This window comes from Coptis chinensis, chromosome 6 (genome assembly GCF_015680905.1).
Source record: "Coptis chinensis isolate HL-2020 chromosome 6, ASM1568090v1, whole genome shotgun sequence".
Taxonomy (NCBI): domain Eukaryota; kingdom Viridiplantae; phylum Streptophyta; class Magnoliopsida; order Ranunculales; family Ranunculaceae; genus Coptis; species Coptis chinensis.
In genome coordinates this window covers 91,441,130-91,455,427 of record NC_141461.1, presented here as the reverse complement: position 1 = coordinate 91,455,427, position 14,298 = coordinate 91,441,130, and the positions used below count along the sequence as shown (strand labels likewise).

At 35.3% G+C, this 14,298-nt stretch overlaps 2 protein-coding genes and 1 pseudogene across 3 annotated transcripts; all 3 read right to left on the bottom strand.

Moving 5' to 3' along the window:
* Positions 1 to 3,346: 3,346 nt before the first annotated feature.
* Positions 3,347 to 13,653, bottom strand: LOC147495380 (uncharacterized). The gene is made up of 12 exons (XM_086564030.1): positions 13,585 to 13,653; positions 13,202 to 13,490; positions 12,916 to 13,025; positions 12,640 to 12,750; positions 8,100 to 8,237; positions 7,826 to 7,960; positions 7,496 to 7,589; positions 7,033 to 7,377; positions 6,566 to 6,675; positions 6,159 to 6,230; positions 5,310 to 5,990; positions 3,347 to 3,833 (listed from the first exon to the last, which is right to left on the bottom strand). Exons 8-10 carry the CDS (start codon positions 7,336 to 7,338, stop codon positions 6,212 to 6,214), a joined length of 435 nt encoding a protein of 144 aa, XP_086420156.1. The 5' UTR covers positions 7,339 to 7,377; positions 7,496 to 7,589; positions 7,826 to 7,960; positions 8,100 to 8,237; positions 12,640 to 12,750; positions 12,916 to 13,025; positions 13,202 to 13,490; positions 13,585 to 13,653; the 3' UTR covers positions 3,347 to 3,833; positions 5,310 to 5,990; positions 6,159 to 6,211.
* Positions 9,762 to 12,291, bottom strand: LOC147495382 (L-type lectin-domain containing receptor kinase SIT2 pseudogene; annotated as a pseudogene). Its single transcript, XR_015197477.1, has one exon. The product of XR_015197477.1 is annotated as an L-type lectin-domain containing receptor kinase SIT2 pseudogene (transcript).
* LOC147495381 (beta-galactosidase 16-like) lies at positions 12,622 to 13,599 on the bottom strand. Its single transcript, XM_086568366.1, has 4 exons — positions 13,585 to 13,599; positions 13,202 to 13,475; positions 12,916 to 13,025; positions 12,622 to 12,750 (listed from the first exon to the last, which is right to left on the bottom strand). The coding sequence occupies exons 1-4, from the start codon at positions 13,597 to 13,599 to the stop codon at positions 12,622 to 12,624; spliced, it is 528 nt and encodes a 175-aa protein (XP_086424492.1).
* Positions 13,654 to 14,298: the final 645 nt, after the last annotated feature.

Genomic DNA, 14,298 nt, shown 5'->3' with positions numbered 1-14,298 from the left:
AAGTTAAAAGTTTAACCAATCAAAAGACAACGAAGAAATATAAATCAGGTAGTCCCTAGCTAATGCGCCATGCTATGGTCTGATTCAATCATTCACAAGAAAAACCAACGCCACATATAGCACCCAAACTTAAAAACAAAATAGTGCATACCATGAACTAGCCCAACCTTAAACTTGAGCTTGACAGCCGACAGGTCGCCCAATGCCACACTTTAAGAAATTTGCTCCTAAAATGAAAACCAACGAACCTATTAGTCCCAAAACTAACCAGTCAATCTAGTACTCAGTAAAGTGACCACTGCACCTAAATGGTTATTCTCAATAATAAATTATCAAGTTAAGTCGTAAATAAAAATCGACTAATGCGAAAATAAACATAAGGGTGTTTGGAAAAAGTGTTTATTAGTGAAAAAATTTTTGAAAAAATAAATGCAAAAACACTTTTGGTCCCAAAAATAAATTGTTTTTAAGTTAAAAAATTTTTCTTTGGAAGGAAACTTTTTTGAGCTAAAAGGCAAATGAACTCCCCTAGGAAGCAAAAATATATCGGTAAACATAGTGTGTGAAATCGATTTGATAAAATAGCTTTTAAGAAAAATGTTTTTTGAAAAACTGTTTTAGAATAAATACTTTTTCATAAAAGTGTTTTTAAGAAAAATCGATCGAACCAAACACCCACTAAAATTTGTTAATCATTAATTAAATTTGCATTTTAATTATTTGCTCTTTTTTTTTTTTTTTTTTTTGATAAACCTATTAGCTTGCTCTTTAATAACACGTAAATTACATTACCAAAATATCATTCATCATCACGACGCACTGCAGATATTAATTTCAACTTACGCATACACTAAATTCAAAAATTAAACGCTAACTCGATATGCTGACAAACTAAACAAGATCAAAATCAATAGCTTCGTTTCCAAAAAGGCATAAATACCAATACTCGTCACCAAGATCAATCTACACATAATTTTCTATAATAGCACCCCCACCCAACTAATATGTAAAATGACCGATTTACCCTTAGATAAAATTTCGAATCATCATTATAGGAGCTCTTGGTAAAATAAGTGGTACCTTTATAAAAACCCTACCCGTAATCAAACAGGTAGGGGTCTGCTCTCAACTCCAAAACTTATTCAAAAGAAAACACCAGTCAATGACTCTATATTATAAGAAAACAGGTTTTTAGCCACAGTCAAAGTCCGTCGCACAACTGTGGGCTTCTTGGGTGGCGCTGTCATGGCGGTGACAAAAGCCAACCAATAGCCATGGCAGTTGTGTTGGCTATTGCCGTGGCAAAATCCGTGGCTGTAGCTATAGCCACAATCTTGAGTTGTGGAAGGGTCTGTAGCAAAAGTTGAGTTTTGCCTACGGTAAGCTAATGCAAATGCCGTGAGTATACTATGTTCACCACTGCTTTCAACCGTGGCAAAACACTTATTTTTATTGAAGAATAAAAGCACACAAATTAGGACCATTTTCACATTTCAACCTGTTTCTACACATTCTTTCCAATTACACAACCACCAATCACGGACAATTTTTTTTACAAATTCTACATTGACAATTATTTAAAAAAAAAAGAATTCCAAATGTAAATACAAATCAAACATAACAAAAGCAAAAGCAAAGAGGAACAACTTAATAAATACAAGTCATTCAATTGAAACAAGGAAAACATATAAGTTATGTTTGACTCTAAATTATAAACATGAACTTGAACATAGGGCTTTGAATGGATCGGTTTGAGTCGAATATTAGAAAATCGTAAAATAATAGGGTATCTGAAAGCGACCCGAACCGATAATATTATAGTGCATTCAAAACCGAACTGATAAGATATATTGCAAGCCAAACCATTATGAACTAGAAACTTTGAAATCAATCAAATACTATATTTTACCAATTAATTTTAGCCACACAATTTATAAACCTACACAAAATTAATCATAAATATTATTAAAATATCATCTTATCGGTTAGGTGGATGGGAAACCCGAAACCCAACCAATATATTATCGAAACTCAAAATTGAACACATTACCGAACCGAAACTACTTTTCGATGGGCCGGGGAACAAGGTAGTATTTTAGATGAAAGGATGCGAAAATCCTTAATAGAAGAATTGAACGAATGAGATTCGTTCAAGAATTAGACAAACAAGTAGATATAAAGATTGAAGAAGATGAATATTTGGAGAAGGAAATTATTAGGTTTGAGATAATTTATAATTTGTTTGATTGAATATAATTGGATTTCCTGCTGAAACAAGTAACATTGGCATCTTTATATAGATAAGCTAAACTTGATAACTAAGAAATCTAGACTTCTAAATCTAATTAAACAGAGTAAAGGAAACTGCTAAATCAACTTGCTAATTCTACTAATGCAATTATCCTAAAAGTGGAACTTCTTATCCTGCATATATCAAGTTTGTTTCGAGTCAGTTATCGGGTTATTGGAACCCATTGACAACCCTACTTGAATACAACCATCTTCATACAATATATGCCTATAAATGAATTAATTACTTTAATTGAAGAACAAAGTAGTATTTTAGAAGAAAGAGATACAACATTCTCGATTAGTGATCGAAGAAGAGAGATAAGAAATTAAGATGAATAAGAATATGAACAATTCAATAAGCAAGATGAAGATGAAGATGAAGATTTAGAGTAGAAAGAGAGAGAAAAAGAGATAATACGAAAAATAACTCAATTGATGAAAATTCTTGATTGTAATTCAAATCATAATAATAATCCCCCTGATTCTTATAAAACAGTAGAGAAACTATAGTTACTAGTAAACGGGCACGTGTGTTGCACGTGCTAGAAAAGAAAAATTGGGGGAAAAGAATGAACGCCATGTAAATTAGAATGGTTTTCACTGTTATCTCTCTCCTAGAAATGAAAAGTGGTCTAAGGAGCTGACGACTTTTTTTGGTTCTAGGCTTCTAAACTCAAAACAGCCCACTTTGAAATTGAAACTTCCAAGTTCAAACATACAAAAAGTATTGAATGCTTATCTGCGTTTCAACAACCTTTGAATCAATTAAGAACTGTAAAAAAGTTAATTGGATTCTAAATCATTCATTTACTTGGTTAATTTAATATTGAACTTTCAGGAAAAAAAATACTTTCAGTATCTGACTTTCTTCTATAGGTAGATTAGGATTGAACTACTAACTACTGCTGGGAGGTTACACAGAGAGTACAGATATATGAAGTGTAAATTCAAGAAATAGCACGAGGTAAATATTATTTCAGATTGATAACAAAAAACATGATATCCATTGTTCTGGCTCCCCTTGAGTATATAGAGAAACCCTATAAGGAAAATAAATAGAAACTAAAAGTCGATGCAACTGAAAAGCTCTAGAACCATTTCCATAAGCAAACATGAAAAACAATTCTCAGGTATAAGGAGCACCATTTACACAGAGGCTGAATTGCGAGTACCATGTAATATAAATGCAGCAAACCAAGCCAATACACTTTTTGGAACTTCAATTTCTATCAGCCTTCTCGTATTCTCATCTTACAAAGCACTGAAAGTTTGGGCCTAGTGATCAAGAAATTAAACTGTGCAGAACTATTTGCAGTCTGAAATAGCCTAGCAGGTATCAAAAAATACAAATACAAACAAAACCAGGTACAACCCTCCCTTTTTTTTTTTCGTTCTCTTGATTCAATCACTCCAGTTTACTATGCAAACCAATAGTATTTTTCAATGAAAAATTCAGACAGCGCTGAAAGCAGACTGTAATGTAGATGGGAAACGGGATGCAATAGTCTGAGAGGCAAAAGCTTGAATCTATTTCTTCACATCTACAAGAAGATAAGATGTAGTTGAGAACATCAAATCAAGGAATACAAAAATAACAATCCGAGAAGTAGAATAATTAAAGATAGAATGGTTGCATAGTTACATTCTAAGAAAATAAAAAGGACGATAAGCTTATAAACCATTCAAATGTAATTTAGTAAAAAAACATACTTTACTAACACAATAACCAACAAAGTCTGATTATTTTTCTCTTCATGATATTGTGAATTTGTTACTTTTAAGAACACTTACCATCGATCCCCGCTGATTTGCCGGTCTTTTTAAATAGTTCATTTTTAAAGAAATTGGAAAATAAGCTTAAAAGATGATGTATTAGTACTCTAAAGAGATAGAACAAATTTTTTGAGCTAACGCGTCGTGCTCGCACAGTAAATATTTACCGTCCCAAGACCACATCACAAAGTAGCTTGCTAACAACAAAGTGTCACAACATCATTAACGCCATTTTCAAGGTACACATGTTAGTAGCTTCGACCTTAACCTAAATGCACTACAGCCATGTTCTAATAAACCTTAGCCACGTCTAGCTTAAGAATTCCAATGGCAGTGATAACTCTTTCCATTATGACACTCATTATTGTCTTGGTAGCTTCCCTTCTCCCTTAACATCATTTTCCCTTCAATTCAAAACACTTAACCATGTCTCCAAACCTAGCTCTAATACCAAATTTCAAGAATCAACCAACCACAGAAATAGGTACAGCCTTCAAACCCTCAAGAATTTGCATTCAAACCCATTATCAAGAATATATAAGGAATAAATTAACAAATCAACGCTTGAGGGGACTGTTGCTAACAGTCATTTATGTATAGAAATCCAAGTACTCAGAAGCCAAAAGATGGGAGTAAAATATAGAATGGAAAAATTAATATATGGTTAAGTCTTGGCGAAATTTAGCATTTTACTGGGAGCAATCACAATATTATATACTGCAACCTTTCATCAAGGGCAGTTCACTCTTATGTAGCTTGATATAATATTTACTGTGTAGTGTGAGAATAATAAAGTACCATGGCAAGGACAACACTTCAAATCAAAACCCAAATATCAAAGACATAATACACCGTAAATTCAGGGGGCAAAGAGCTTAGAGTGCTTTTAACATTTCTATGGCTCCAGGACATATACATGAAAAAACTAAGCTCATATACATGGAAAACTCCAACACCAAATTGAAATGAAATGTTTATCCAAGTTTAAATGAAAGGTTTGTCTAAGAACAGTTAACAACATGACAAATAACACAAACTTGCAAGAGATGAATGATTAGTTTGATATTGTGACCATCAATGAGGAAGCCATACACACATATTTAGCTCAAACATTGAGAATTGGCCAAGATGCATTTAAGCTCACTATAATCACTTAAGTTTCTTCATATATTCTAAGATGTGATGCATACATATACGATATGATGAACCAATAGATAAAGGCCTATAAGAAAATCAGATTATACCAGTGAGTTCTTACTGCACTTCATCACGTACGTGCTGTCCAATAACGATCAAGCCATAGAATCCATAGTTCCATACTGGAAGCCATCTAACACAAAAAAAAAACAGTGAAAAGCAAGCAAATAAACCTGAAGGGACTAAAAAAATTCTAATCCCTAATCAACATAGCTAAACAACTACAGGAACCACAATAACCACACCTGTTATTGTTGATTAGATTGAGACCAAAAATTACCTTAACGTTAATCAAATATTCAATCAACCCTAAGAGTAGTCATGGTTGTTAATAAATTCAAACTACCACATATATAGCAGCTAGTGACATAAGAATAAGTAAAAAGGTGCAAAAAAAAAAAAACAACTTTAGTAGCACTGAAGCTTGAAGTAAAATTAACACCAATTGCAATATTACTAACCACCAAATAGATGTAGGACCTGAAAAGGAGTTACGAAAAAAACATCTTACACAGAGTTGCAAAAATAATAACCAGCAACACAAACAATATTACCAATATCAAAAGTGGTTAGGAGAGTGCTTATCTCTGTATATCAATTGTCACAGACGAAAGAGGCGTTGGAAAGAGCTGGTCATGTAAGGTGCAATTTTCTCTATCGCAACGACTGAACTTGGTTCCATGTACTGCGCAGTATACATTCCAATTAAGTTTTTGCATCATAAAACTCTGCAGCAACATAGAACTTACTTTAACATGTCTAGTTAAGAGAAAACATGACGGAGGGAAGAGAAATAAGATCCTAAATAGACACTACCAGCGAAGACAATTTTCTTTCATGTACTTTCTTAATTCTATAGTTAACCATTGAATTATGTAAAAAACTAAGACGTGGACCTGGATTTTAGTGGTACTCGATCTCTCGATCTCGATAGCAACTATAATTTGCATTAAGAAGCCAATAACAAACTACAACACAAATAAAATCACAATAAAATAAATTAAAATCAAATAGTAAAAATCAAATCAAATCAAGCACTAAGAAAATGTTAAAAAATTGCAAATGGTCACTTGCTTGCTTATGTTGCCCTATTAAGTAAAAAGTATCAAATCAACCAAAGGAAATACCACGAATAAATCAGGGAGGAAACAAACCAACACCAATAAGAATTGAACTAACCTCATGTGGTACGACATCATATCATTGACAATGAATAAAAAAAAACCCACAGAACCAAGCAAATTTATGCTTACCAAAGGAAGTGGTAAATGAACCTAAATGAAATTTGAATCAAAATTCGGACCTTCTCCCATGAATGAATTTGTTCAAGTGCCGGATATCGATATTAAGATGCAGTCCAAGAACTACCATGCTCTCAAATAGCCTCAAAGGATCTTTTATAGATCTGTGACCCTGCAGAACATAGATAATCAGAGCTAACAGTGATACTGAGACTAAATAAGAAACACAAAGGTAAATGAATTTGACGTTTTGCAACAAATGAACTCTCTGGAAGGCACCTTTGCATATTCATTTTTCGGACTAAAGTGCTACTCTTTTTAAGAGATTGATAAACAGTATTGCCATCAAATTTGTCGGGAGTTTCCATAAAGAAGATTCACACTTTGATATTTAAGTTCTGATTTCATTAACACAAACGATTATCAATGATTGATTCTGCTGTACTACAAAGTGTAATAAGTGAAAATTTAAGCAAAATTCACATCAACTACTTGATCAGAAGAAGAACAAAGAAAGAGATTAGCATACCATGGCATGCAATTGAAACCTTGCCCACTGACGCTTCAGGCTAGTCAAAACTTTGGGATTATATGCCGCTTTCTTGACTTCGAACACAGGAGGTGAGGAGCCTTTTAATACCCTTGTGAACTGGCGTTGAAATTTTTGAAATTGACTATTGTCATCTTTAATTGAAAATACAGCAGAAGGACATGGGGAACGAGGTGCTGCAGCAGCAGTAGCTACTGCTACAACAACTTTTGCAACATCTTCAGTAGTCTGCATAAAATATGCAGCACTCCATCCAGGACTACCAGAATCTTCACTCTTAGTCATCTCTTTTAACAATTACACCAGATAAAAATTCTGATCCTTCTGAAAAAAGTATGTCAAATAGCTATAAGTTAGTTACTCCCTCACAACTGAAAAACTTGTGATTATCGCCGTAAATCATAAAAATGAAAAAAAAAAACTTGTGATTATCGCCCTAAACCTTCCGCCTTTTCATTGTGGCGAAGGTCGCGCTTATCAGAACTAAAACTGAAACCATTTCCAGTGGGCTGGTCGACATACAAAAGGTTTGATGCCTGCATAACGAGCAGAAAGTATGTTGAGACTGTTGGTGTACAGGACTATCACAATGCATTACATGGATGTATGCTTGATAGATCTTTTTAGCGACTGATTTTTAAAGAGAACAATTGTCAAGGATCTCTACTTTATCAATAACCTAATTTCTATGCTCTAAATCCTTACTATCATTTATTCTATAGTATGGCCAGCAGATAAAGTGAACCAGGAAATTAGACAGAAATGATCATACCTTATCCCAACCATAGTGAAAGGTCCATTTTCATAGAAAATAGCCAATTCAATACTACATCCTGGGCCTCCAGTCAACCATATAACCAAAGGATCCTTTTTGTTGTTTCGTGATTCAAAGAAGAAGTAAAACATCCTACAAAATTCATGGGACATGGCAACAATTAATCTGTAAATGGTCCTTCTTATCAAATGGTGCCAAAACTTGACTCTGAAGACTGAAACACCAGTGACCAAACATCGACATTGCATACTAAGAGGAGTAAGAGGCGCACCTGACATTATTTCGATCTTCTGACACTGAAACACCAGTGACCAAACATTGACATTGCATACTAAGAGGAATAAGAGGTGCACCTGACATAAGTTCGATCTTCAGACATTGCCTAGCATAAAATCCTCAAAGCCATCGCCTATAATCAAGGAAAAAAAAACCGCATACGAAACAGGCAATAGCAAATACATTAGAGTTGCAGAAAATAGAAAGTTCAAAATGTATATAAACTTGTGAAAATTAGACATACATCGATTCATTTCAAATTCTAATGATATCTACATAAATAGAGGAAAAGAGGCAAACGGAAGGTGTCCTCAAATTAGAAAATGAAGGTGATGATAGAAATAAGATAGAAAAAAGAAAACCATTACCAGCGATCGAAGAAATTTCGGCGGGTATTTATCGAGTTTTGGTGGGAAGAAAGTAGAATGAGAACATAAGGAATTTCGATTTTAATGTTAATTTGGGAATGGGAGGGTGGGGTAATTGGTCAGGAACGAAGACGACGAACGGTTTTCTTTTGTCTTAATTGGGAAACCGTGAAACGGTGTTTCTGTTTGCTGAAGAGGTCAACTGAATCACACCCATTCTCTATGGAGCATGCAATCAATCCGAGACCTTCTTCCTTTCCTGCCCAACCTTGAGAAAAGGCAAAAAGCTTCGAATTCAAAGAAGTGGCTCGTATAGAACATTTCCCTGTTGTTTTCTTTAAGAATGCAGCCAAAATCTGAAGGCTTGCCTCGACCACATCTGCATCAGTAGAAGCAAGCAGAAACGAAAGATGATGCTCGTAAGAATTATAGAGGTGTTTGTTTGTACAATTATCCAAGATGATCCTAATAACACGTAGAATTTGGAGAACGGCATCTCTTGGGAAGGGAGGATCAGCCTCCAAAAAGTTATCCCCAACTTGCAAATCCATCCTCGACTTTATGTACTTCTCAAAGAAAGAATCAAAATGATTGAAAAATCAACCCAGTAGTGAAAATCTGCCTTATCAAAATCCCAGACAAAGTTTTTTAGGGGTTCTTGTATATTTTCCAGTGGGACATTGGTAACGCCATCGACAAAAGATTTGATTTTTGGAGGCACTTCCAAAACCCTCCTTTTTTAATTTCATTCAGAAATTATATGAAATAATTGAAGCTTCAAATTCCACACGCAAATGTTCTGATCGGATGTGATGAAATGAGTTTTGTTTTGTAAGAGAGAAAGAGTTTGGATTTCAGAGAGTAAGAGAGAAAGAGTTTGGATTTCAAAGAGAAAGGGTTGTTTTAGAAGAGAGAGAGAGAAAGAGATATCTTAATCCAACAAAAACTCTTACCGGTTGGAAGTCTCCTGTGCAGAAAGAGAAAAATGGAGGGAAAAAATAGCTAATCCCAATAGCATGATTTGTTGGTCGCATTTGAATTTTCAAACTCATCGAGTTTTAATTGGGCATATCGGAGAAGACGAAACGAACATTTTTTATATTTTTTTTATTGTGAAACCGCAAAACGGTGTCTCGGTTTGTTTTCTGAAGATGTTGCGTTTTATAGTCCTGAAAAAAAAATGTAAATTACCAATTTATCCTTTCAATGAAGAACAAAAAGTAAGTGATTGTCTAACTTTCCGGTACCCTTCCCATTAAAAACTTTGTGTTAAAACCGGGAATACGGAGACTAATTGGGAAATCTGGTATCCGCTTTATATATAAGATAAGATAGATATGATTTCTTGAACTCTAAGCAATGATTTTAAATAGACACAAACTTAAAAATTACTTAACTACTAATTAAAACTCTTCTAAGACCAACTAGGTACTTATCTTATCTTACATCACTAATCCTCGGTTAACTTATTTCAAAGTACATCTTGCTGGCATCAGATTTCAAAACATGTACTTGATAATTCATATCCCGCACCAAATGAACTCAGCACTGCAAAGGACATTGTGTTTATAAGTTGTATAGAAGCATCAACGACCAGATGAGAGGACTGACCCTGCAACTGAAGATGATCTCGGATAATTTAGATCCGAAGAATGAAGAGATGATGAAACAAATTCCTCAAACCCTTCCTGTCCACATGTTATACAACCGGCATTAAAACCAAACGAAGATAACTCCATAAGAGGAACGTCTTTGTCCAAAAATTGCACCACTTGCCTCATGCTTGGTCTAGCTGCGGGTATTTTGTGAGAACAAAGCAAACCAAGCTTCAGGACCAACTCCATTTCCTCAGTAATGTAATCACTTACCAAACTTGGGTCAGTGGTCTACCAGAATTATCTTCCTATCAGATGCCAGCTGCTGTATTGGCTTCCTTCCACATGCAACTTCGAGAATAAAAGCTCCAAAGGCAAAAACATCGGTGCTCGTAGTTCCCTTGCCTGTTCGAGTCATCTCAGGTGCAAGATAACCGAGCGTCCCCACAACATCCGCCGTTTCAGGATTTGTTCCATGGTCATATAATCGTGCAAGCCCAAAATCACCTAACCTTCCATTCCATTCACCATCGATTAGCACATTGCTAGCCTTGACATCTCTATGAATCACAACTTGTTCCCACTCTTCGTGCAAATAAACTAGCCCAGAGGCTACACCTTTGATGATTCGAAATCTTTGGCTCCAGTTAAGCCTCGATCTCGAAGGACAAAAGAGGAACTTATCTAGACTTCCATGAGGCATAAAGTCATACACCAAGAGTAGCTCACCTTTTCGCCTACAATATCCAAGAAGTTGCACCAAATTTCGATGTCTAAGCTTGCCCATGCTTACTATCTCGGCGATGAACTCCTTAATCCCTTGTTTGGATTCATGGGAGACTCTCTTTATTGCAACTTCAATTTTCGAAGAGGGTAATACGCCTTTATAAACTCTACCGAAGCCACCCATACCGAGGAGCTCCTTGTCCCTAAATCCCTTAGTAGCAATGTAGAGATCTTTGTATGAGAACCTATGAGATCCAGAACGAAGCTCCCAATCTTCGAATAGTTCCGCATACTTTCTCTTCCTTCTTATCACAAAGAATGTGATAGAAATGATGGTTACCACAAAAACGTGTATAATGAAAGGTAGTCCAATCGTCACAGCCTTGGACTGCTCCTTAGGTCCTATACGAGGGAGCTTGGGAAGTCGTGATAGATGGAGTGGCTGTGCTTGCCCGTTCATCTGAAAGCTCCATCCTAGGATGTAATGTGATGTTGGAACTGAGCCTGTTGACGATGCGAAGCCCACGTACATGGAGTCTAAGATGATGGATGAAAGATTATGTGAGAAAGACAGAAGTGGAATTTGGGGTTTAGTTAGCTTAATTGGGGCAATTGTAACATAGAGTTTTTTTTCCAATCCATCATACTCAATCCAGACTTGCATCTGTTGGCCACTAATTAGGCTTAGATTCTTGTAATTGACACCAGTACGATCGAGATAGTACTTTGCAGAAGCAGATGCGGCTGACGTTAAGTTATTTAGATCAATTCCAATATGGTTATTATCTATGTCACCAAACTCTTTGCTAACGATAGTATCAAGCTCCACAGCAACAACATGATTGGATGGATTTCCATTACTGGTCTCATTGAAAAGGCCAAGATATTGGCTTGGTAGAGCTCCTGTTAGGCTTCTTGATGGTGCGATAACAAAGGAAATACCGTGACCACTTACATCACTATATTTGGGGACGATTGCAAACACAAAAGTAGTAGAGAAGGAAAGAGTGCTACCATTTGATGACAGGTTCTTGAACTGAAATGGTTTCGGATGGAAGGCATGACCTGTCATTTGCTTGGTGTTGTTGGTTAGCCTCAAGAGGCCGTTCCCTGTGATCTCCGCTAGGCCATCCAGGCTCAAATTAGCATTTTTGAAGCCGTTGTAAAGAAAACCATTATCTTCTAAGGCAGTTGCAATGCTACCGGCTAAGAAAAACAACCAAACGAATCTAGGAAACATGTTTGAATTGTCAGGTCCTCTTACAGTATTGTGAGCGCCTTTAACGAGAAAAATTTCACTCAACGAAGAGCGAAAAGTCTCCAGCACATCTCCATCAGACTACTCTCTCTATCATATCTCCACCTATGACGGCTATGAGCACTCTTCAATTATTGATTAACTATAGTTAATAAAAATCTAACCAATTCAAAGATTTATTTCATTCTCTCCAAATCAATTTTTTTTTTCACATCCATTTTTATTTCTTTCCACAAAATGAAAAATCACAAATAAAATTATTACTTTCCTTCCTCTGTATTGAAAAAGATAATAAATTCCATTATGTAGTCTGTTACTTTACACTGGGTTGTTACGGTGACAATAAGTCAATAACCACCAATGAAGAGGATGGAGCCATTATCATGGGCGGCTCAAGGCAATCGGGACCTAAGCAAAGTTTGAATATGGGGTCTTATAGTATTAATATATACTAATAAAATTGTTACAACTTATGGATTTGTTTACGTTATTTCATATGAATGCAAACCTCAATTTATTTAACAAATAATTTAGAATATAACAATTATTATAAAAACTAGAAAGCTTTTCTTAGCTAGAATTACACACCTGATATCCCCATACACTCTTGCTTAAATCCTGAGGTGGTCCTTGTCCAGTGCCTTGAATCGTCACTCCACGTATTCCAACAACCCTTCTCTCAAGGTATGCTCCAGAGTCCTTCACATTGTAATCATTGTTAGTTTATTCTGCCGATACATTATAGTATACAAACTGGAAAAGAAAAAGTAATGAAGAAATCGAAATATGATAGAGTTTGATATCAAGAAGTACAAAATTTTAACTATGAAAGAGGAACTGGAATAGATGGAATGGAATCAGTACCGGTAATCCAACCATTACACTTAGCAAGGTAATATTGTTTGTCCCATTACTTAGTGAGATCTGTTGATTAAGACTGAAATTCTTAGCACCAGGATTTCCATGAGCATTTCCTGTAGGACAAAAAACAACAAATGTTGAATGTAAGAATGTGAAAACCCTAATCCTTAATTATGCTAGCTTGAGTTAGCAGATGGATCACTTGCCCAAAAGAAACTTAATGTCTGAGGAGCTTCTTTTATTTCAAGCTTTTAATCTTGTAATAAAAAATGAGTGTTTGAAGACCTGCCTATATATATGTTGTTGATGAAAGTATGCACCACATGTCCAAGAGAGTATATGTTAATAGCAGACTGCGCATCTGTAGACTTATGGTCAAAGCTGTAGGTATACCAAAGATAATCAGATGCATCTTTAGTCGTACCCATCTGCTCTGGTAAAGAACTTGCTCTTGATGGTGTATCTGCAAAGTTAGGAACAATTTCCTTGTATATTTGCCATTTTTCAGCAGCATCTAACTTTTTGCTTGATACAACAGACCTTGTACCGTATTGTGCACTTACCTATTGTTGATAGGCCTGAAAATTTTCAATCCAACAATTATCTTATTTAGTTAGTCTCTGCAGAACAAAGAAAGATGAAAGACAGATTAAGGGAGAAAACAAATCTAACCTCCACATTTGCCATGGATAACTTGTCAAGGTCGTTAAAGGCCCCTTTGCTGATTGTTTGAGCAATTTTTAGTCTTTATCTTTATCAGAGAGACGGGCGTAAGAACCGGTAATGAAGCAGCACCGGATAAAGTCAATATCCCTAGAACTGAAATGTAAAGTTGTGAGAATCGAGAAAAAGATATGCATTTCATATCACAAAGATCAAATTCAACGGGCACTGATCCCTTTGTGCGAGATGTGGTTAATGTCAAGAGATGCAGTCTTAGCGACCAAACGAACTAAATGTTGTCTCTTTACGAGAAAAATATGGCTTTTCACATGCGTTCAGTCCCTGTGGTATTGATATTAGAACAAAGTTAATTGGCTATATCAATTGGGAGAGATAGATGTAGAAGAAGTGGGGTTTTTTGAAAGAAAATGCGGACCGAATTTTGTTGGTAAAAAAATTATCGAAGCTTGTAGAGATGGGAGAGAAGGGAGAAGAGACGGTTCAGATTAGTCTGATTAAATGAAACTCTTATTAAATAACCCAATTATTACTAATAATTAATAAATGACATTTATTTATAGTAATGCGTACAGTTGAGTATTGCGTGGATTTGGTTTTATAATATATTCTCACATGAAAAGACTGATTGGCCCTATTTAAAGGTGTTAAGCAATAATTTTATTTAAGGACAATATTGGTACTGAAAATTTATAAACACATCAA